The sequence below is a fragment of the Tamandua tetradactyla genome, chromosome 3 (genome assembly GCF_023851605.1).
Source record: "Tamandua tetradactyla isolate mTamTet1 chromosome 3, mTamTet1.pri, whole genome shotgun sequence".
In the NCBI taxonomy this organism is placed as follows: domain Eukaryota; kingdom Metazoa; phylum Chordata; class Mammalia; order Pilosa; family Myrmecophagidae; genus Tamandua; species Tamandua tetradactyla.
Genome location: NC_135329.1, coordinates 16386531 through 16410752, shown reverse-complemented (window position 1 = coordinate 16410752; position 24222 = coordinate 16386531). Strand labels below are relative to the sequence as shown.

At 43.5% G+C, this 24222-nt stretch overlaps 1 protein-coding gene across 3 annotated transcripts in view; it reads left to right on the top strand.

Moving 5' to 3' along the window:
- Positions 1–24222, top strand: part of ZMAT4 (zinc finger matrin-type 4) — a 409363-nt gene that overhangs the window by 116292 nt on the left and 268849 nt on the right. For 2 of the 3 annotated variants that reach the window (XM_077151827.1, XM_077151830.1), the window contains exon 2: positions 17129–17234. In XM_077151827.1, coding sequence (XP_077007942.1) covers positions 17129–17234 — 106 coding nt within the window. Of the gene's footprint in view, positions 1–15230; positions 15326–17128; positions 17235–24222 lie in introns of all 3 variants that reach the window. The other variant, XM_077151828.1, reaches the window with a different exon arrangement.

The following is a 24222-nucleotide window of genomic DNA, read 5'->3' as shown; positions in this document are numbered from 1 at the left end:
TATATTTTATAATATCTATTTTATAATATCCTGTAGGACTCTGGTTGGCTGAAGATCAGCCAAAGGACCAGCCAGATCGTAGCTACATAATTGTTACCTTCTTCTTACAGAGATTTAAAGTAGAATTAAGTGATTAGAAGTGCCTAATTGCTTATGGACTCCCTTTATGACCCTGGCAGGTGAGCGGCTTATAAATTACCGCTTTCTTCTGACCCCCAAATCAAGTGCTGCAACCCAGGCAGGATCTGTGACAAAGTTGGCCAGGCAGTGGCTGCAACTGGCTTCTCCTTTTCTGACCATGAGGTCTGGAATGTCGTCAAAGCCTCAAATTAGTTCTTCTTTGGCAAGTGGGAAGAAAGGGAGATAACCGGAATGTTTTAATAAGGATTAGAAGACTCTTAAAGCAAATGCTGAAACACTGGGATCTGAAAGCTCTGGAGAGAGTGCTGGATTTGGAGTCAGGAGGCACAGATTTGACTCCCAACCCTATTTATGTCAGTTGCATGGCTTTGAGCTGACCATTTGAGCTTCCCCAGGGTTGTTGGAAGGTTGTATGAGATCATTATGTAGTATGTGGAGCTACCAATCATCAATCATGGTATAAAATGGTTTTGTCATTAACGTTGGCTGTGAAGGTAAGCATCCAGCAGCATTTTCTCACACGTGTCATCAGAATAGTGGATGAGGTCAAATTAAGGCCATACAGATGGCGTGACTCAGAACAGAGGTGCGGTTGCTAGAAAGAGGGAGATTTCCCATGGGGTGCAGCTGTCTCCAGGAAGCACATTTCTTTCTTTCCCTTAGAGTCACCTCTGGCTCCAGCTAAGATCCAGCATGAGGGAGGGGTTGGAGGGGATAGGAGAGGGAAGGCCTTACATCGACTTTTCTTCCCAGCCCTCTACTTAATCAGAGAGGTGCGATTTTCTAACTTAAAGTCGAGCCCCAACACTGGCCCTCAGCCACTGAAATGTCCGCGCCACTCGTGCCCTCCATGCAGGGCTCTCCCTGGAGATGTGCCCTGATGTGCTCTTAGAGCTCAATCTGCGGCCATTTTCTGGGCTATGCCTTTGTAAGCAAACAAACAAACAAATGCATTAAGAAAAAAGCAATTTCCAAGATAAGACTCAAAATACAGACATGAAATGTTCTATTTAGATACGGTTGACCACGGCCGTGCATTTTGTTTTTGGTACTGCCTCACCAGCTAAAATGTTTAGAGTGGAGCTGAGTCCTGAGAACAGAGAAGAGGGAGAGTTTCTACCTTCAAGGGACTCACAGTCGATGGGGGAAGCAGGCAATTAAATATACCATTTTACAAAGCCTGTTATATTTGCTTGGATATAGTTATGCACAGGGGGCCAGGGGAAACTAGGAAGGAACCCCTAACACAGTTTGGGTGAGAGGAGTGGGGGAAATGTCCTGGGGAAGTCATCCTAACACCTGCCTTAGCCAGGTGGTGAAGAGGGGGAAAAACATTCTGGCAATCTAAAAAAACAATGGAGGGAGGAGAAAGCCTCTTCTCAATATGGAGACAGTTTGGAATGGCGGGGATGGGTTGGCAATGCAGCTGGATGGGAAGCCTTGCCTGGTTCCCAGAAGCATTTACCTTGGAGTGGGAGTTAGTAGTTGTTCGGCTTGAAAACTGGTTCTCATCAGAAATTGTAAGAGTGGCTGAGGTCCTGGAAGAGAGTCAATCAGCAACTGGGGCCAGTTCTCCTTTGGTGTATTCACTGTAAAAACACAGAGTCATGTACCAAGTTTTACCCTATGGTTACACTGGCTGTGGGTCTGATGACTTCTCCAAGGAACAGCTGTTAGGATAGGACAAGATAACCTGTGATTTAGCTGCTCTTCTTACCCTCTGACACCAGCACTGGGTAGGGCTCTATAGTAGAGAGTTTTCATTTCATGAGGTTCGATAGAAAATTAGCTAAGGAACTCCCCCGGGTGCCAGGTGGCTTGAAATATCTCATTAGGAATAGCTGTGTGGGAAGAAACAATATTTTTAGTAGTGGGTAGGAAGTGTTACTGAAATATGACTTATTTGACATTATGGAACTTAGAATCATCAGTTCAAGTCAGGTGGTACAATAGTAGCTGTAACCACATTGGATTCCTCAGATCAAAAGAATGGAAGCTGGGATTCAGCATGTTTCTCCTTTTTGCACATTATGAAATAGTACTGAACTAAGGAGACGGCATTGTGGGAAATAGCCCTTCCCCTAATATTGCAAGAATGTCGCTCTGAGAATGAGTGTTTGGGCTCTTGGAGGCGTTCTGGGGCTTTGAGAATTGATCTGGTCTTTGTACAAAGGATTAGGGCATTGCCAGTTTCTAACAAGGTGAGTTCCTTCGTGGGGCTCGTGTGTGTAGTTTGCTTCGTGGCAGGGGGCAGGCGGGAAGAAATGCCACAGTTTGGGTTCTTCAGGAAACAGACTCGGAGGTGGAGTGTATAGTGCTCAGGATGTTTATTAGGAATGTTTTTTGGGATCCACAACCATGGAACGGAGGAGCCGGTGCAGGAGTGGGGAGAGGGCCAAGATGGGCTGCGGTGTGGGTGCCACAGCCTCATCCAACCCCTTGGGGTGTTCTGGAGTTGAAATGGTCTGTCAGGGTCCTCCCACATCCGGCCAAAAGAGCTGGTCCCTTTTACCCTGGCATTCGTCAGTCACTTGACTTTGGGCAAGGTCACCCACGTGAGGTGCTGACAGCTGAACACCATCTGCTAACAGCACTCCCAGCAGCTGGGACAAGTTCTTCCTTAAAAGGCATCTGGGCAGCACATCTGCTTGTCCATCACCACCAGTACCGAGGACTTACCTTAATGTGGGTCCAGACCTCCCAGGCAGGAAGCAAGTCACCGTCCATCAATTTGGGGTGATGGCCTATTTATTTATTCGTTTATTTTCTTTTTTTAGCTGGTGAGAAAAAGGAATTGATGCTTGGACATTGCTGGTGTTCAGTTTCAGATGGACCCTGCACTTAAAATTTACTTCCCACTCTGACCCCAGCTTCTTCCCACGTCATAGATCTCTGGACTTTATCATCCTATACAAAATACCTACTTACGATAGCTGAAAATGCAGCAGAAGAGGGAAACCACACCCTGATCCAAATGCCTGCTGTGCTCTCAGCCCCTCTCCCCGGCCTCTGGATGTGACCTGGGAAGGTGGCCTTTAATAGGCATCTGTATGGTTGGTTTCAAGCCATCAGGGTCACAAGGGTCTTGTTTGTCCACAGTTAACAGTGGTTTTGGTTTCTCCTGGCCCAAAATGATTCTTAGAAGGAAAACAGTGAATATTCTGGATAGAGCAATGACTTACAGGGAAGAATGTTATTTCAGGAGTTGGGTATCCTAATTTTGCCTTTCACTTGCAGGGTGAGTGTAAGTCACATAATCTTGCTGGGTGCCTTTTTTGTATTCTTTCTGAATGTGAAAGAATTAGGTTAAATGATCTATGAGGTCCTTTCTCTCCCCACTGTGGGATGTGGCCTCACCCACTCTCTAATTCCCTCTGTTCATGATTGCGTTGTGCCCTTTCCTTTTCTCTGCCTCATCTTTCCTTCCCTCTCTCCCTGCCAGGCCTACGTCTTCCTTTCCTCCAGTTCCTTGCCAGCTCTTCCAGGACACTGATACGCTCTTCCGCTGAGCATCCCCACCTTCCCTATGAGCACGTGAGGAAGGAAGAAGGGAGGCAGTCCAGTGGAGTTGGCCAAAGGCCAGTCTGGCCTTAGGAGGTGGGGAGATGAGCTGAGAGGAGGTGTTGACAAGTCACAGCTAGACTTGAGGCCATCGAAGGATTAGAGCTGAGCTGAGGGGGAGAGTGGAGGGTGGTATTAGAAGGGCGTCACCTAGCCCCTACTTGTTAGACCCGCTCTTTCCCCAAGCCCAGCCCCTGCTCACGTAGGCGATGGGTCTGTATCATGCGATCTCCTTTCCTGGAAGCCTCCAACTTTGCTCACCTCTGCTAGAAAGAGGGGATTTGGTGGGGAGCATCTGAAAGTGTGACTCCATGAAGAACTGGAGTGGTGACATGTGTGCTTCCTTCCCCAGCACCAGGGCTGTTGCCAGAAAGCCAAGCTATCATTTCTGACAAGGTGACAAGGCCCTGATAGTCTGATGTGTGGCGCTTGCTTCTTACCTGGCCTCCCAGGGGTCATGATCATCTGCTCGGTTAGCCCCACACAAGACGGCAAAGTGCAGTTTGCAAGACATCAGCATCAACATGCCAGGGGGTGAGGAGATGAATCTACTTGGAACCAGAGAGAAAGAGAACAAGCAGCCTTTCTAGAAGCCTCCTCTGATATCTAGAAAAGTATCCTTCATCAATGAACCAGTCAGTACACAGACCTAGTTCTAAAACGGTGCTCTGCTTACAGTAAATCGCTTGATTTTAGAGATACATCAGTCTGTTTGAATGAGGAAGAGATTGGTACTGCCCCAGGGAACATTCTCAGTGACTTCTGGGTTATTTAGTGCCACTGCCATCCCCCAGGGCACTGAGCTAAAGAGGCAAGGCTAGAGGGCCAGCCTGTGCATTGTAAGACCCTTGAAAATCTCTGGGTTCTTTCAACTCCTTTGCAATGCATAGATGAGGTTTAACTAGGGAAAAAGGGTGCTTTTGTGTAATGTTTTCCAGCCAAGTTCAATTATTCATACTGAGTTGTTGAGTCAGTTAAGGTAATATTGGATAAACCCCAGAATCACAGTGGCTCAGCACATCAGAAGTTTATTTCAGGTAAATAATCAGGTAAAGTTCCCTGGGCCCCAGGTTGGGTGTCTGTGGCGTGGCTCCATGCAGTGTTTCAGGAACTCAGGCCTTCAGGGGCCCCGCCTTCTTTAACATGTGGTTTCCAGGGCGGACCAGCGTATTGGTGTCTGCAGAAGGGAGAAGAGGGGGAGGATTGTGCAGCAGGCTTTTACGGCTGGTCTGGAGGCATGTCCGTCACTCTTGCCCACGTTCCGTTGGTCAGAACTCAGGCCCTCGGCACACTAATTGCAAGGGAGGCTGAGAAATTCAGCCTAAACTTTTGAAGACCAGAGAAAAACGTGAAAGACAAAACAAAATAAAATTGTATCTCACAGATAGTGTGGAGGATTCATTTCTAGAGAACCGTCTCTCATCCCTGGGAGGAGAGTGCTCTATCACCTATAATCTATATCATCTGCCTAATTTCATCTAATCTGCCACCTTTAGTAGTAGTATGAGCATCTCTGTGGCAGCTTCCAAAGCAACGCTAAGACCTAGCAACAGTTTACATCAAGCCATGGAGGTCCCTCCCATCCTCCCCTCTGCCTCTCCCACCCAAAGTAACCACATTCCTGTATCCTCTACTGTTTTTTTTTTTTTTTGGATATTCTCTTATTTTAGAGTTTTATCTAATTTCTTTGGATCCCTGTTATGGGTTGAATTGTGCTGCCTCCCCAGTAATGTTGAAGTTCTGATCCCCCGTACCTCCGAATGTGGCCTTTGGAAGTAGAGTCAGTACAGGTAGAATTAAGCAAGTTACAATGAGGTCATACTCGAATAGGGTGGTTTGTTGATCCAATTGGACTGGTGTCCTTCTAAGAAGGGGAGAAGAGACACAGCCAGATGCAGACAGAGAAGACGGCTGTAGGTAGATGCATCTATAAGCCAAGGAACCCCTGTGGTCTCCAGGGCACAGAGATATAACAGATTATTCCCAGGACACTTCCGAGGCAGTGTGGCCTTGCCAACACCTCCGTTTCAGGCTTGTTGCCTTCAGAACTGTGAAACAATACATTTCTGTCTTATTAAACCATCCAGTTTATAGTACTTTGCTACAGTAGCCCTAAGAAATTAAGATAATCCCCAGTAAATTTATATTTTTTATTTTAGTTGTTTTTAAGTTTTTTTTTTATAAAGAAGATCTCATGTATGTGTTCTTCTGGGACTAACTTTTCCATGTAAATATGATATTGCTATGACATCTATGAATTGCTCTACTCCATTTATGTGGTGATTCAATTGATTCATCCACTCTCCTGTAAATGTGCATTTGGGTGGATTATAGGTTTTGCCATTTAAACAATGTTACTATCATCATCCTTTATATCTCGTGTTGTATATGACAAGAGTTTTCCTTGCCTGTGAACTAGAAGTATAGTTGCTATGTTGGCCAGATTTCTGAGATAATGTTTAACTTTATCAAAATGATTGTATCAATTTATCCTTTGGTCAAAAAATGTGTGAAAGTCCTCTTTGGCCACACCTTCCCAAACACTGTTGATTGAATGTCTTAATTTTCATGAAGTCCCTACTATTTATTAGTGAACATAGTACGTATACAACACTGATATGTTTTGCCTCCGATGGCAGTTGAATTTCCTAAGCTACCACTGTTTCTACTACCACTTGCTATATCCCAAAGCAGGAGGTGTGAAACGATCTCTTGTAACTGAAAGGAATTTCTGATTGAACGGTGTTATGGAAGTGGCAGACTTCCATTCAGGCTTTTGTCAGTTTGTAGATGGGTAGCCAGTCCCTTCCCTTAACTTTGCGACATTTTAAATTCCTGTATCTTCGCATCATGAGCGCTCCAAATGCTTTTACGTGGACTCGATGATTTTGCTGATTTGGGGAAGGGCGGGAGGCAAATCAGGACCAAACACATAGAATTCCACAGAGAAGCCAAATCCAGTTAGCAGGCTGCTGTGCGGAATAGAGCTGAAAATGTCTCCCGACTGACTGACAGCCCAGGCAGCAGCTTGGAGTATGGATTAAAATTAAAAAGCCCTAGTTTTTCTGCAGCAGCTCAGTCCGTCTTGTCTGTGCTCTCCTCTGCAGTTGGGTACAGGTACAGAACTGTTCCTCCCCAAGCCCTGGACGTGATAGCCGCATTTAAATCTGCCCTCAATCTGTCTGGTTCAGTAGGAGCAGTCTTGTGAAGATAAATCATGTAAACAAGTTACAGCAGTGGAATACTTATTTATAAACTGTATTTTAGAAGGCGCGCATCTACCATGAAAAAGAAAGCTCCCGTTGTCTTTCAGCTTGTTGAGAAAACCCACCTGCTTTACAAAGGTAACTCAGACATTGTCAAGTGGGGAATCTGCTTTTCCGTGGTGGGAGGGGGACCTGTTCTTTAAAATGTGAGAGGCTCCCCTGCCTGGGGGCACAGCCTTTTAGTTTGATGGGATGAGCAACAGAAAACATTAGGAACATGTTTTACTCCCTCTTATTTCCTCCACACCTCCTTCTCTTTGGGGATCAGTGATCTTTTCTGTTTCTCTCTGCCCCTGGCTTTCCTTCTAGGCTGCCGGCTCTTTCTGCTCTGACATGAAGCGATAAACCAACTGCAGAACCAAGCTCTCTCACCCCCACCCACATACCCCCGCCTGAAAATGCAGAAAGAGATAAGTAAACGTCTCTGACCCCCTGTGATGGGCAAAGGTGCTGCAGTTTACCTGTTAGCATCTTGCAAAAGCAGACAGCGCTTTCCCTGACAAGCGCGCTTGGTAGCGGTGCGCAGACCCCGTAGCCAACTCGCTGGTCGGTACAACCAGACGCCTGTGCCCACCTACAGCGGCCACTGAAAGGGCCTTTTGGAAGCCCAGAGGGACTGGCTTACACCTGCTAGCCCCTCCTGCCGGCTCCCATCCCTAGGCTCTCCTGGAACCTGCCTGCGTTTATTTAGGTTGAAAGGTGCATGCTGGGTCCCAGGATGCAGAGCTTCTTGGTGGGACAGGACCATGGAGGTCCTGCAAACCTAGTGCCAAGCACAGCATCTAGTAAATGCCAGGCATGGCAGAGCCTAGCTTTGCCAGACGTAGGAAATGCTCAATGCGTGTGCATTTAACGAGGGGGAATCCTAGCGAGGATATCCTGGATGTGGGCAGAGGCTATTTTGTGGATTACATAAAAGATCTGAAAGGGACTGAAGGAATCTGAAGCCCTGGGCTGGCATGGTCAGCCCCTGCTCCTCTAAGGCCCACTGGAGGGCACAGATCAGACTTGCACATCCAGACAAAGGACGCGGGGCGAGAGAGGGGAGCCGTGGCGAGGAACCCGGCACGTGTGCCTCCTCAGAGTGCTGGAGGCCGCACTTGCGCCCACAGAGGCTGGCCCAGAGAGAGAACGAGCTCCTGCAGGCTGCGGGGTGTTCACTGCTCTCCTTCCCAGCTGCCTCTAGGCCTGCACGTGCCGTGATGTGAAAGAAACTGGCAGATTCAATTCTGTGGCCTGAGGCTGCGGATGAGGCCTGAGTGCCCAGCAGCAGATGCCTCCGAGTCAGGCATCAGGGAGCTGCGTTTTCCAAGCGAAGAAAATGGTGCCATTACAAGGCAATGATTCAAGTGATGCGAGTCAGCTATGCAGCTCCTAGGGATGCAAGAGAAAAGAAGTGGAGTAGGGATTTCCCTCTTTTTAAAAACAAGGCTCAGGCTCGAAAGCAGAGTTTACACCTGCATCTAGGGGATGGCTGATGAGGGATCTGGAATGCCAAATTCCTTTATCCGAGCTACATCAGGAATGCAGAAGGCAAGAGTGGAAATGTTCCCCTCTCCGAGAAATCAGAAAGGCCATTGAAGCTGTTCTTTTGTTTGACGTCCACCCTGATCTTGGCCCCTTCGTGCATGGCTCCCCTACCTGGTGATCTGGGGGTGTGCAGTGAATTAAAACCAAGCCTGTCTGAGTCCATGGGCCTGAGAGCCCGAGCCCACACCTTCCCTCCCTCTGTGCTGCCTGCTCCCTAGCCCCTCTCTCCTGCACGATTTCATGGAGGACTGTTCTAGTTTGCTAGCTGCTGGAATGCTTTCAACACAAGGGGATTTATTTAGGTAATGTATAGTTTTTCAGAGGAAAGGCAGTTAACTTTCCACTAAGGTACTTTCTTACGTGGGAAGGCACAGGGTGATCTCTGCTGGCCTTCTCTCCAGGGCTCTGGGTTCCAACAACTTTCCCCGGGGTGATACCTTTTTGCATCTCCAAAGGCCTGGGCTGAGCTCTGAGTGCTGAGATGAGGAATGCTGAGCTACTTGGGCTGTGCTATGTTGAGTCTCTCATTTAAGCACCAGCCAATTAAGTCAAACATCATTCATTGCAGCAGGCACGCCTCCTAGCCGACTGCAGATGTAATCAGCATCAGATGAGGTTCACATGCCATTGGCTCATGTCCACAGCAATAGAACTAGGCACCTTCAGCTGGCCAAGCTGACACCTGAATTTAACTACCACAGGGACCAATCATGCTTTCATTTCTGGGGCACTTTTTTTTGTTTGTTTTTTTTCCTGAAGCAGCTTGGTCTGCTGCCAAGGTAACCCAGGCCTGCATTCCCATATTCAGCTGGAGGAAAACATGGAGACGAACAATGCCTGCTTCCCGCCCATCTGCTGAAGCTCTTGGGTATGAGGCGGGGCGGTGGGCACGGCTGAGATGCAGGCTGGAGGCACATTTTTGTCTTCTCAGTCTTTCCAAACCTTTTGTTGCTAGGGAAGCTGAGGAGGAAAGAGCTTTTACTTGCTCAGGACAGTAGCAGAAGCCTAGAGGGGACTGGGACAAAGACCAGCCACAGCCGCGAGGACACCAGAGGTGGGCCCAGGTTTGGGGGCCCATTTCCAAGTGGAATAAACACTCAGAAGGATCACAAAGGAACAGACCAAAGCTTATTTGTTTTGTGCTGAAAATGGGCCAACCTTCATTCCCACAGAAAATCTGTTCCCCCACCTCTGAGCATGGTCTTATCCCCTCCAATATCGATAAGGCAAAGTGGGAAAAATTACAATTTGTTTTTTGGATATTGATAATGTAACAGTATAGCTGATGCCTCATGTCTGTTTGCGTTCATAACTACAGGGTGGTTCATTTTCATTGGTGGCGTTTTTACTTCACCACTCAGCTGTCAAAATTGAAGAAGATGAGAGTTTGATCTGTCTGCTTTGCGAGCTGGCAGGAAAGGGACGGAGCTGCCGAGAGGGGCTGGCTTTGGGAGCGGGGCCATCTGGCGGGAAAAGAGGGGCATGGAGACTTACAGTGGATGGTCGCAGAGTGGAGGAAGTGCAACCCCAGGGTGGAAAGAGGGGTTCAGTGGTTTCTCACAGTGTCAGGCCAAGTTGAAGGGCAGGAATCGGTTGTGAATCCTAGCAAGATTCAAGGTTGCAGAGGTGCAGAATCTTTATGGAGGTGAAGGCAGAGCAGGATTAGAATGTTCTAGAAGATATTAGTGCATCCTTGCTTAGCTTGGGTAGACCCAGAGAAGAGTCTGAGCCCTAGGTAAGTAAGTTTTCAGGCTTCCTCTTGGACAGTCGCGCTCTCCAGGACACAGCATATTAATTCTGGGCAGGACGTCTGCCCTCAGCTTTTATTGTGAGCTTTTTTTTTCTGGTTGGGACGAGCAGGGGCTGTTGGACTCAGGAGCTCCCTGACTAAGGCTGGAGGAGAACTGACTGAAGGTCACACCAAATGCTGAGTTCTGCCGTAGAGGCAGTCCAGGTAAGGGTTCAGCCTCCGGACACAGGGGACAGACCTAGCTCACAAAACCGGCTGCCACTTTGGAGTTGTGTGACCTTGGGGCAAGCTTACTTTGCCCCTAAGCCTCAGTTTTCTCATCTAGAAAACTTAGCACTATGCCTTGCTCTTGGGAGGCACTTAACACATTCTTTTTTTTTTTTTTTTTTCCGCATGGGCAGGCACAAGGAATTAATACATTTTTAGCATTAAAATAAAATTTTTATTCCTTTGGGATCTGGAACTTTCACAAGGATTAAGAGCTGTTGGAAGTATGTTTTGAGGTGCTGCAATCTGTAATACTGGACAGCTTGCAAAGTCATGCTGAGTGGCAATTTGGAAATTCAGAAATCTGCCCCAAAAAGGTGCGAGCAGCCCTTTCTTTAGGAAGGCCATGAGTCTTAAATCCTAACTTTAAAGGGCTGGTGAGGGGAGATAGTGGGTGAAGAGTAATTATCAGATACTACAGATGAGATTTGTATGTGAAAATATCCAATTGTGTGACATAAGGACCCACGGTGGGGAACACCAAGCTGAAGGCTTGTCTCTCGAGGGACCAGAGTGAAGGAAATGCCACCCTGGAGAGCAGGATTGGGTGTGTATGTGTGTGTGCCACTGTGTGTGGAGGGGCTGCCTCGGAGCAGCCACTGTGTCTGGCTTTGGGTTCAGAGAGCTAGTGCAGATGGGTTCCTGCCCACCCAGGCTTTGAATGGGTGCACTTTTCTTTGCACCCCCTAGAGAGCAAGTCATGGGGAGAAGAATGTTAGTGGAAGGTAGCAAGGGTGGCACAAAGTTTTCTGCAAACTTTCCCATCTCCCCGTAACAGTGTCTACTGACAACAATAATAGATTTTAAGTGTCTATGAAGTATGGGGTCTTCACAGGCAAGGAGCCTGAGTATCAGCTGGGAGGAGGAGCAGCCAGCTGCATTTCTGTGGAACTGAGCCATTTTTGTGGATGGTATTGTCAATACAAATGAGAAAGACTATAGCGGCAATAGAAGCTATTATTTCAGTACGCCAATGGTGTTATCTTCACCCTTAGTCTCTAGTGTGGATTTGGAACTTGCTGAGCAACATACCTGATCAGTGACCCAACCTGGATTTGAACTAAAACCTTTTCCTTTGATGAACCTGACATGACTTTTGGGATCTTTTGAATTAGAAGCTAGTTTAGCATGGTCAGAAAGGAAATGGAATGAAGCGCTATTACCCTCGGCTGTGAAGGTTTTCGACCCCCAGGAGGCCCTATGTTCCCACAATCTGCTCCTGAGAAGCAGAAACAGAAAGGGATGCTTCAAACCTGCCTTTGGAGATCCTGAAAAAGGCCATACTTCACACCTTGAGAACCATGCCAGGATGTGGCTGCCTTTCCCCCAGTCTCTCCTCCTTCTATCTGGGTCTTGACCTTTGGGTAGCCTTCTCTTCCTTGCTTTCTGCCCCCTTTATGTTGTACAACCTCAAGTTAGCCTCAACAAACCCCCCCCTCCTTGGATATTTCCTCATAACTACAATTAGTAAGACCTTTTTCTGTGCCAGGGAAAAGAATTAACTTCTGAGTTGGCACCTATTTCTCTTCACTCTATTCTTACCCATCCTTAAAATTTCAACTCTTTTAGCACCTTCTTGAAGAGTTCCTTGATCAGCCCTCACTGTCTTTCTCAACTCTGGTAAACTTTTTCAGCAACCAAATTACACCTGCTGCCCTAGCTATTTGTGTGTGTATCTCTCTTCTTGTGCAATAGCTTGTAAAGATTTTGAAGAGAAGAGTTGTGCCTCCTATTATCTCTGTGCCCCACACATAGTAGGTGTTTCATGACCATTATTGAATCAATAAAAGCTCTCCCTATAATCATACCTGGTTACACTTCTGAATCTGGTACTGTCACTGCTACACATGTCAATAGTACATCTGTTGGAGTACAGAGACCTGGGGCAGCAACTGAGACTCTTCCTGTTCTAGATCAGACTTTCTGCTCTAGTGCTGCTCCCACCAGCACTTCCTGGCCTCATTACTACAATAAAGTCCATCCTTTGCAGGTACTGAAGAGTGAGAGATTGTTTGAATCCTCCATATTTGCACTAGTGTGGGCTGGGGTTGGAGAGTACAGAGGAGGCTTTCTTTCAGATCAGTTTCAACTCAGGGGAGTCCCTAACTCTGGTCTCCCCCCTCTGACTATCCCAAGATCTCAGGATGTAACACAATCAGCATGCTCCCAGGGCAGAGGGCCACCACACACTGGCGCTGAGGGGGCAGTATGTACCGACAGTAAGGGATGGATGCCGCCTTCTCTACTCCAGCCATTGGAGAGGCTCAGACTCGTCAGGACCATGGACAAGGCTGAGGAAAGGCAGTCTGTTTTGCCTTTCTTTTTCTTCACAGCTCTCCCGGGTTTCTGAAAGCCAGTGAAGTTTAGAATCCTATTCCCAACAAGTTAGAGGTGGGGAAGGAGTGTCACCCTTCCCTCTTAAGAATTACAGGTTTTTTTTTTAAATCATTAATAAGACCCCTGGTTGTCTAAGAGAAAAGGCCTCATGTACAAACCAGGCTGACACTTGTCTACAAATTGCCTCCCAATGGAATTTAACTTATTAGAGTACTCCACTTGGTCCTTGTAGATTTTAGAAAGGGTCTCAATTGTCTTTTTATTGCCTATGGGCTTGCTCAAGTCAATATTCTTATATAAAACAGTGGAACAAACCATGATAGTTTCTTCCTCCTTTGAATTTTTTTTAGTATTCACATTATATATTCTGCCTTTAAAGCTATTTCTGCTGCACAGCTGCTTTACCGAGACTCAGACTCCTACGGGCCCCACTCGGTTGGACACGTACCTTGAATATCCTTTCACAGTGTTTGATTTCTGCAGTTGGTTGTATAATGAGGAAGGAGTATGCAGCTGAGTTTGGAGATTCCTATTAACCAGGTCACCCATGAATCTATTTTCATTCGTTTCTTTATTTCTTTATTAGAAATAGCAGGGAACACGGTAATATTTAAACACAACCATTTATAGGAACTTGGCTTAAGAAATACACCTTAGTAAGTTTTCTTTTCTCATTTGACATTTCAAAATGTTGTACTGTGTTCTCCCACCATCGAAACACCTTTTCTCATTTACATTCTGGGGTGTGAATAGAGGCCATTGCAAATGACGATCGATAGAGAAATCCAAATTTGAGGCCCCAGTTAGGTCCTGTCTGCTGGGTCCTACTCTGGTCTTGGTTCTGCTCTTGAAGATGTACCATAACGAAGTGGACACAGACCAGGGCAATAAGGAAGGACAGGGGGCAGGTGTGGAGGGATGAAAGTTCTCTTCAAACCCTTGAGAGAAGATCTCTCATGAAGAAGGAACAGTAGAATTGTTCTTGTCGCTCCCAGAGGCAGAGTCACAAGTGAAAGCGACACTGGGACAGATTTTAGTTCAGCCTTAGAAACCCGAGTAACAAAAGCTGCTGGATTCTGTGGACCAGGTTGCTGTTGAGGTCATGATTTCTAGGCATGGCAGGTGCTAGACGCGAGGCTGAGCTGGCCATCTGCCAGGAGTGAAATGGAAGCATTCCTCCATAAATCACAGGGCCACTTCAGCTGTGAGATTTGGTGGCCGTTAGTATCTGGCACAACTCTTGGTCACTCGGGGCATTGTAAAAACAGAGATACTAATGTCTTTTTGGAGCATCAACTGTGAAACCTTTGAATCGCTGAATAAAAATGCCCTGGATGAGCTATTACAGCCAAGGCCGAGGATAGAAAGTGAGTTTGCAGTTGTTGAGGCAAGAGCATTTTTATTTTAGGCAGACGCTTTACTGATGTGGCTCCACTCTTATAGAGTCTCAAAAATCACGTATCATGGATCCCAGTGCTTTACTTGTATTGGCCAAGACTTGGTTTTGTATTACCTGTCTCTGTTGACTTGAGGACATCAATCAAATATAGCAATTATCCCTTTCAAATGCAGAGATTTCTACAGTCTAGACACTACTTGCTTGTGTATCTCCTTTTGGTCTTCACCACAATTCTCTAAGGAGACATGGGAAATATTATTTTATCAGTCAATGTTCTCCAGAGAAACAGGAACAACAGTATATATGTTATATATATAATGATATAATGATTATATGATTCATATTGAGGAATTGGCTCACATACCTGTGGGAACTGGCTAGTTCAAAATCTGTAGGACAGGCTGGCAGGCTGGAAACTCAGGTAGTTGATTAGTCTTGAGTCTGAAATTCTGGGGGCAGGCTGGCAGTCTGGAGACCCAGACAGCAGTTAGTCTTATAATTCTAAGGCAGAATTTCTTCGTCTCTGGGAAACTTCACCTTTTGCTCTTAAGACCCTCCATGATTGGATGAGGTCCCCCTGCATTGTCAAGGATAACCCCCTTTCTTGTAGATGCCAACCACATCTACAAAATACCTTCATGGCAACACCCAGATGGGTGTTTGATCAAATAGCTGGACATTATAGTCTTGCCCAATCAACACATAAGACTAACCATCGCAAATGTTATTATCTTAATTTTCATAAAGTGGAAACTGAGACCTAAAGGGTTGCCCAACATAATGGCTGGCAAATAGCATACACCTTGGGAAGCATCTGGTATATGGAAATTGGAACCTAGGCAGTATTTCTGGTCATGCCAATAACCAACAACGCAATTCTGGACAGTCTTACATGCACAGTGAGAGGGTCGGAGTAAGATGAACTGCAGGGTGCCTGCCATATGCCTGTTGCTGAAATTGTCTTGCTTCTCCATAACAGATGCTGTCTGGCACAATCATTACTTTTTTCCTGGCAAGTAGGAGGTTGAAATGAAGAAGAGTTTGTGGGCTGGCTAAAGCACTCTGGATGCACTGGTGTGTGTTTCTGGGATGGTAAAATTACACTTCAGCTGCTATATTTGTGATAGATCACTTTCACAAGCTTGAGAACTTTGGCTGCATTTTGATTCAGGGTTTGGGTTTGAAGGCTATCTTTGTGGCTCACTTGTGGTATGGAGTGGTGATAAGTGGTTGGCCTGTATGAATTTTTCTTTTTCTTTTCTTTCATTTTATTTATTAAATGTACCAACATACAAACACAAACATTCTCACCTTATAATCATTCCATTCTACATATATAATCAGTAATTCACAATAAGAACACATAGTTGTATATTCATCATCATGATCATTTCTTAGAACATTTACATCAATTCAGAGAAAGAAAACAGAAAAAAAATTCATACATACCATGCCCCTTACCCCTCCCTTTCATTGATAACTAGCATTTCAATCTACTAAATTTATTTATTTAGTAGATTTACATTTATTTCCCTCTATTATTTATTTATTTTTAATCCATTTGTTTTACTCATCTGTCTATAAGGTAGATAAAAGAAGCATCAGACACAAGGTTTTCACAATCGCACAATCACGTTGCAAAAGCTAGATCATTATACAATCATCTTCAAGAAACATGGCTACTGGAACACAGCTCTACAGTTTCAGACACTTCCCTCTAGCCACTGTAATATACCATAAACTAAAAAGGGGATATCTATATAATATGTAAGAATAACCTCCAGGATAACCTCTCAACTCTGTTTGAAATCTCTCAGCCACTGACACTTTATTTTGTCTCATTTCTCTCTTCCCCTTTTTGGTCAAGAAGGTTTTCTCAATCCATTGGTGCTGAGTCCCAGCTCATTCTAGGATTTCTGTCCCATGTTGCCAGGAAGGTCCACAACCCTGGGAGTCATGTCCCATGTAGAGAGGGGGAGGGCAGTGAGTTTGCTTGTCATGTTGGCTGAGAGGAAGAGCCTGTATGAATTTTGACAACCTAAGTGTAAAAGAGCACTGAATGGGGGGGTCACATTACAGGGTACACAGTTGTAAGGAAATTATAGTTGAGTCTTTAAAAAAAAGTCTAAATATAGTTATTGAACTCAAAACCAGATTTTAATGCTGCTCATAAGGCTGTTAAAAAACTAACTTGTTTTCCTGACTACAAAGTAATATATGTTCATTGTAGAAAATTAAAAAAATAGAGACAATTATAAAAGCAATTACCTATAATATCCCAAAGATGGCTGCTATTAAGATTTTGTTATAATTTCTGGTATGCTTTTCTATGCATCTATTAATTGAAAACAAATTTAGCATAGTACTCTACATACTGATTTGCAAACTTCTTTTGTAGTTAGAGGTAAACATTTTCCTAATTCATTAAATATTCTCTTAAAAAGAAGCGCCCGATTTGAATTTGAATTTGGAAGTTTCATAGTTTGCTAGTGTGTGTTAAGTATCAAAATTCACTTAACCGATTTCCTATTTGTAGGTATATTGGAATCTAACTTTCTTTTTGTTAATATAAATCATGTGATATAAGATCCTGTTATATAAAACCTCGACAAAGCAGTAGATATGTCTGGTTTGCTCAAACATAAAAACTAAAGCTGGATTTCTGTTTTGGAGGATATTACCAACCCTATTGGGCACAGATGAGAAAATTATAGAGTATGAACTTTTTATAGTTAATGAGTAGGACAACATCAGTGGTTTCAAGAGATTTCTACTCCTATTTACCATGACTAAATCCTGGCTTTTTACATTGTTAATGTCCTGCATAAACATCAAAGCAGTGGATTCATTTTTTTTTTTCTGTTGATTCTCCTTTAGCCTGATGAAGTCCTCCGATATCGATCAGGATTTATTTACAGACAGTTACTGCAAGGTGTGCAGTGCACAACTGATATCCGAATCTCAGCGTGTGGCCCATTATGAGGTAAGAGCAGGTTTTCCAAGTCAACGGTTTAACATGGAAGACACAACAGCATGTATCATGGGTTTGGGATTCTAGGATTCTCTCCTCTGAAGTTGGGCTGCTTTGAAGAGCCACAAGCTTGTCTGGGGACCAATGTGTATACATGTGTGCTGGTGGGGGAGAGATGTTGGGATCTCATTCGCAGGTCCTGCTGGTGACCAGACTCTTTTTTCTAACTTTGTGCCTCAGCCTCTGGAGATGCATTGGACTTTCTCTACTTGTTAAATCTGTCATTGCTCATTCTTGAGGTTCCTTTCAGGGATGCATTGGTGCCAGCTCCTTTTTCCATCTATGACCCTGAAGATAAGCTTGGAGGGAAACATGGCAGCATGAGTGATTCAGCAACCGTGGAGTCCACTCCATCTCCTCACATTTTTCCATTCAATTGCTGATGCCCTAAATGTGTTTATCAGCATAAAGACTTCCTCTGCAGAGATATAACAAAGTTTTAAAGCCCAAATACTCTTGAAAGACTTAATTCAGTGGCTTCAGCTCTTTTGGATGGAAGAACAAATGACTGTTTATTCGGTTCTCTTTTGGGATCAGAGGATGAGAGAAAAGAGATCCAAGGAGGGGACAAGGTGCCACATATATAGAAAAAGGGAAACCAAGGACTCCCGAGATGCTGAATGCTCCCCAGAGTGGGTTCTGTTTTTAAGAGAATGCATGCCTGTGGGAACATGAGTTTTCAAGTGTAATAACTTGCAAGTAATTTTAGATTGGAAGGCTTAGCCAGCAATTTTCTTTTTGTCTGATGAGCCTGACAAATGCCGGTTGTCACTGTCTATCACCAAACTCATCTGAATTTCCGATTGCTCAGTGCACACACAATGAAAATACTAACAACATACATATACAAACACAATAATATTGACCCTGCATGTTCCTCAGGTTTGTGAAAGTCGGCATTTGTTGAAAAATGTAGCAGATGCCTTTGTCAATTGACAACCAAGTATTAGAAGAAGTAGATGTGAATTCATAATAATTAGCTAAAAGGGGAAAAGGCTATCTTTTGAAATGGAGAACCTTTTCATTTCTGTGGACATGGCTTTAGTAATACAATTTTCCCCAGTTAAGGAAATCAGGGACTCTGTCCTTGCTCTGAAATTCGATAGTACCTCATTTTCTACCCCTTGTTACAGCTTTTCATTTTTAATCATCTGAGTTTCATTAATTTAATTTTCATAGTTCCTGGAGCACAGCCTGCACATTATGGGTGTATAGTTAGCATTTGTTGAATGGATGAATGTGTTATAAAAATATTCTGGCAACACTGTTTGTCCAACACTGCTTTGTTGTTTTCTGAGATAAAAAAGGTCATATCAGAAATTGAAAACAACAAAAACAGATTTTTTTTGAAGAAAAAAATCTAGTTAGCTGCTCAATTAAGGGTTTAGTTATTTGCTCTCAAGTTTTCATGTTAGTGTTCTGTACTGTGGCACGTCTTAATTGTTTAGAAAATGTGTTAGTATTTGTTGAATGTAGCATAGATGAGATAGAGAAAATAAAGCAATTACAACAGATCTGCAATTAACAGTGTTACACATCATCAACACAACATTAAATTCATTCCCATTAAACATGCATGGGAGCAGCTGAATGATGTTCCACTCCCTGGCTCCAGGCAGAGGTGGGGCACTTCTTTCGATGAGAAATAGCAAGTGTGCTCTTTCTGCACAGCTGCATGGGTATGTGGAAAGGGCCTGGTCAGGACTGAATACAGCTTAGGCTGCTCTCTGGTCTTGTGGCTTAGGTTAGGAGACTTCTCCAACTGTACTTCTCCATCGCTAATAAAAGGAGGGCTTGCATCAGATAATCTCTAAGGCCATTTGAGAACTGATGCAATGATTTTATGAATCTGTCCTTTCCCCCCACGTACACATCCTCTCTGTTGAAAGTGCATATGGATCCTGATATCAAAGAATGGATCTTTTTGATATAAAAATTCCACTAAATTCCTTGAAAGTGTGGTCATAAGTATTCTCAATGCTCTGTCACTTATTTTGGGGGAAATATTTCACTGTTCTGTTCAACAAGATAACCCCAGTCTGTGGGGTAAGCTGGTGGGAATCTACTGTGTACTGTGTTTGTGCCCAGGGCTATTAATGTTAATTATTGCAGGGGATTCTGAAGCAATATGAGAAATGGATTTCTTAGTGTTGTGCAAATGTGTGTGCAACGCCTCGTACATGATCTGCAGGGTTTTTGCTACCTGTTTCTAAGGAGCTGTTGATTTAATTTGATACATAATGTTAGTTCTTTGGCCCATTTGGCTTCCTGATGTATGCTCCATTAAGCTGTTAACTTTTTAGACCTTTGCATATTCCAAATTCAAAGGAGAGTTGTCACTGAGGGCGACTGTGGTCAAGGAAGATTTCTCGGGGGATTATCTAACAATCCGTAGGTGGGTTAAGTTTAGGGGTTGCTAAAATTAGAAAATTCATGGTATAATCAAGAAACATGTAGGGACTGACCTGACCACACCAAGGAGTTTGTGTTAGGGAAGGGAAGGAGACAACAGCATGTATAGGTAGAGTAGGGTTAGGGTTTGAAGGAAAAGGCAGCTTGGATTCTCTTGCTAAAGAAAGAATGGGCCTCAAGCATTTGTGAGTAAAATCTTAAAACTGAGCATTTCTGAAGAACAGGTGGTAGAGGCCAGGGTGTATTGTTGTAAGAGAAGATTTTCTGATAGACTTTTGCTATGAGACTAATGTGTTATTTCTCTGAAATAGGAGGGGAAAACAAAAGAGATGGGCTTAATGGTTAATAGCTGTACACCCTATTTAAAAGGCAGAACTTTTATACAGGAGGGTAGGAAAACCAAATACATGTCTAATAGACCAAACCCTTCCATCTTATTATTTAAAAATCTCTTTGCATGTGAGCTGAAAAGAATGGGAAACATAAAGACATCATTATGTTTACTTGCTAAGCATTAATAACATGTTAATGCTCTGGTGGAAAATATAATTAGATGTTGTCTCAGCTCACTGGATGAATAGGCAGAATCAATAGAACAAGAAGACACAGACACAGAAGGGAAGATAAAACTTATATATGAGAGTGCCTGAATGTTACAGAGGTTAGAAAAAGTTTCCCAGTGAGACCACCTGAGTAGTTTGCTCTAGTTTCAAGTGGCTGAAGAATAATTGTCTGCAAAGGGTAAGATTTGCATGTTTGAGAGGGGGTGGTTTTTTGGTGCATAAGAAGAGCAGGAGTTGTAGGAGAGACCATGAACAGTGTAACCAAAAGAAAAGAAAGATGATTTGAAGAACATGACTAGATCTAAAAAGAGATGGAGGAGGCCAGCCATATACATGCCAGTTCCTACTGGTCACACCTTCCTGTGAACCCTAGCAGTTGCTGTGCCACATGTCTAATTAACTGTCCATGCCAACTCAGCGACTCAGGCATTCTGGAATCTCCAAACCAGGTTCTAAGATTTCTGAGGGCAAGCAGGAGTCATGAATTGAATTTCTTCATTTATTCCCACAGTACCCACCAAAGAGCTTTGCTCGTAGCTGTAGCTCATTGCAACAGCGTGGCTGGGTGGTGGGCACTGGAGGTGGCCCAGTGGGGAAAGCTCAATAAAGTCATTGAGACTGCACCAGAAAAGGTCCTATATTTTGAGAGTTAATCTTTACTTGGGAGCCAACCATCGGCATGTAGATGGCAATTTTGTAGCTATGGCAAAGACAGTTGTCCACAGCGATGGGAAGCATGTCCAATGTCTGAATCTTGAAGTAATATCACTTAGTGGATTTTAGGAGTCAGGCTACATTCCATTGGCCAGAACTCAACCACATGCTCTTGTCTAACTGCAGGAAAATGGAATGGGTTCAGTAAGCACATGGCATCACTTCTGCCACAGTCTGCCCTTCCAGTCACCAAGTACTCATTGCACACGTCTTCTCACACATAGAACACACTCATCCCTTTCCTTAGGGATTGGATGTCCGCCCTCAAATTCCACACAGTCACTGCATCCAGCTAAAAATTTGGCATCGCCACGAGGGAAGTGATCCTCTGTATCTGACATGGGTGTGATTCTTCTTCGTTCAGGGACCTATGAGCAAAAGACAAATGTTATTATGGAATCTCCCCCACTCTCTAGACTGGACCAGCAGAGATAGAATGTTAGCAGTCAAGTCTCCCATTCAGAAAAAGGAAGAATGGCAGGGAATATGGGTGATTGTACAGAACATGTTAGGGACCTGGCAGGAGGTGGCAATATCATATCTACCCACATTCCATTGACCAGAACTCAATGTTTTCTCTTTTCTGCAAGAGAAGTGGGGAAATGTGGCTGAACCGAGTGCCCAGGAAGACAAAGAAGCTGGCTTAATGAGCACTTAGTGTGGGGCTCTGCTCCATTGTGTGTGTGTGTGTGTGTGTGTGTGTGTGTGTGTATGTGTGTGTGTGTATGTGTATGAGATCCTGTAGAGGACATGGCAGTGAGCTTGGTGACCCTGGGGCTACGAACTGCCTGCTTGTGGCCCTACTGCAGGAGCTGCTCTCCACCTTTGCTATGGTTGCAGGTGCTGTCCCTGGCTTCTCAGTGTCTTCTTTTGATGACGGTTTGAGAGGAATTCCTCTTTGCTTTTAAGAAGTTTCCTCCTTTGAGTGGTCAGCTTATGATTCTCACAGACATTTGATTCCATGGTTGTGCTTTCTGCTTCGCTTTTGCTACCAAATTCATGGTCAGGCCCAGCAACCACACAGGATTTATGCAATTACTATCCTCAGTTTACTTCTGGCTTTATTATTTTCTTCCCTTGTTTTGTGTTGAACCTCTGTCTCTCAGTTATTTATTTTATGCCTTTGTATTAGATGCTATAAATAACTTTGATGTGCATTCTTAAGGTCTTTGATGAAAGTGTTGGAGTATAAATATATAAATATTTAATTTTTGTTTGAGCATTTTATTCATTTTTTTTAACTGACAATAACTATACGTAATTCAAGATTCAAATGTAAAAAAGGTATATATGTGAAAATTCTCCCTTTTATTTCTGCCTCTCACCCACCCAGTTTTCCTCCTCAAATGAAACTGGTATTACTAGTTTTCTTTGACTTAGTCCAAGCATACAGATGCAACTTCTTTTTTTCTTTTATAAAAGAACTATGCTATATCCACAATTTTTATTTGGTTTAATTGGGGCATAGATTTTTACTTTATGAATGTAGCATAATTTGTAAAGAACTATTTATTGAATTGACTGATAATTCATTGGTAGCCTTGATAAAACCTTGACAGAAAAAAATACTTTTTTTGGTGAACATTCTCTTGGTGAATCATGGATCGGTTGTTTTATGTGCCTGGCCTGAACTTATTCCAGCTTTTCATTCACAGTAGTCACTTGAAAACATATGCATTCCTGACCTCCAAGTCACCTGGACTTGTTGATTTTTTAAAAAAGGTATTAGCATACAGGGCATTCTTCAAGGCTAATGACCTCTAGGCAGGTGGGTCTGAGTGGTGAACTAAGCTTTGTTCTATGTCTAGACACCTTCGGATGCCTGGAGAAAGTGTTGAGGATAGCATCCTCTCCTCATTCTCTGTGCTTTGAGAATGTAGTTAGTTTTGCTAGGCTTTTATTAAGATGGTTTAATTTTGACTATATATTTTTTTCTAACTTTGAATTCCATCACTTTCCCTAGGGATCATATAAAGGTATACAAAGCATCTGGTGAAGAAGGCTCCATGGTGTCTCCAAGTCCTCCCCTTCCAAGCCTCCTGGTTCTTTCTCCTTACCATCCCCTTCAGCTCTCTTTGTCCTGTGGCTCTGAGATAGTCTTTACCAGCCCTGTGCCTGTGGCTGGGAGGGCTCTTATGCTGCTTTCTACTGTTTCAAATGGAGAAAAAGTCATTCCTTCACTCTGAAAAACCTGCAGGCAGTTCAGTGTTTTTAGGTTTTCCAAGAAAATAGGAAAAATAGAACAAAACACATTCTATCTCTGCCCCATATATTCCTCATCTGATCCTTTAGATGACCTGTTCTCACCTTCTAGTCACAAGGGCTTGAGAAGTTTCTCTGCCTTCTGATATGAAAATTGCTATCCATTCATGCTTTCCATGAATTCAGTATAGCTATTGACTTACTGTTTGGGCTGCTTCTACCCTTTGGAAACTTAGCTTTTCTACTTTTTGCCCTAACCAATGCTTCTTATCTTACTCCTTGGTTCACTATGGCCTGAGAGCTACCCACCATCTTTTTTTTTTTTTTTTTTTTTTGGTATATTGCATTCTGGCAGCATTTAATAAACTAATTCACCATCCAAAGTGTGTAATCACTGGCTCACAATATCATCACATGGTTGTACATACAGTTTCATGATCAATTTTAGAACATTTTCTTTACTCCTGAAGAGAAATAAGAGTAAAAAATAAAACCCAAAATCCTCCCATACCACTTTTCCCCCTTATTGTTGACCCATAGTATTGATGTAGTAAATTTCTTACTGTTGATGAAAAAATATTGATATATTACTTTTAGCTATAGCCCATAGATTGCAATAGCTATGTTTTACCCATATGCCACTCTATTATTTTTTTACGTTTGTATCAATCATGCAAGAACCTATTTATATTTGTAGTGTTAATTTGGTGACACACATGACTTTAAACAATCACTTTCAATCAAATTCATCTCTAATAAGACACAATTAGTAATCATTGCAATGATGAGCTACCATCACCTCAACTCTAGTCCATCATTTACAATAGGACTCACTGTTGTATGTCTATGTTCTATCTTTGAATTTTTATTCTAATAATACATACATCCTAAAGTTCCCTCTTTTAACCACGTGACATACACAATTCAGCATTGTTAATTACACTCGCAATAATATGTTCCATCACCACCATCCATTTCCAAACCTTTACCATCAACCTAAAGAGAAGTTCTGTAAAAGTATAACAATGAAATCATACAAGATTTGTCCT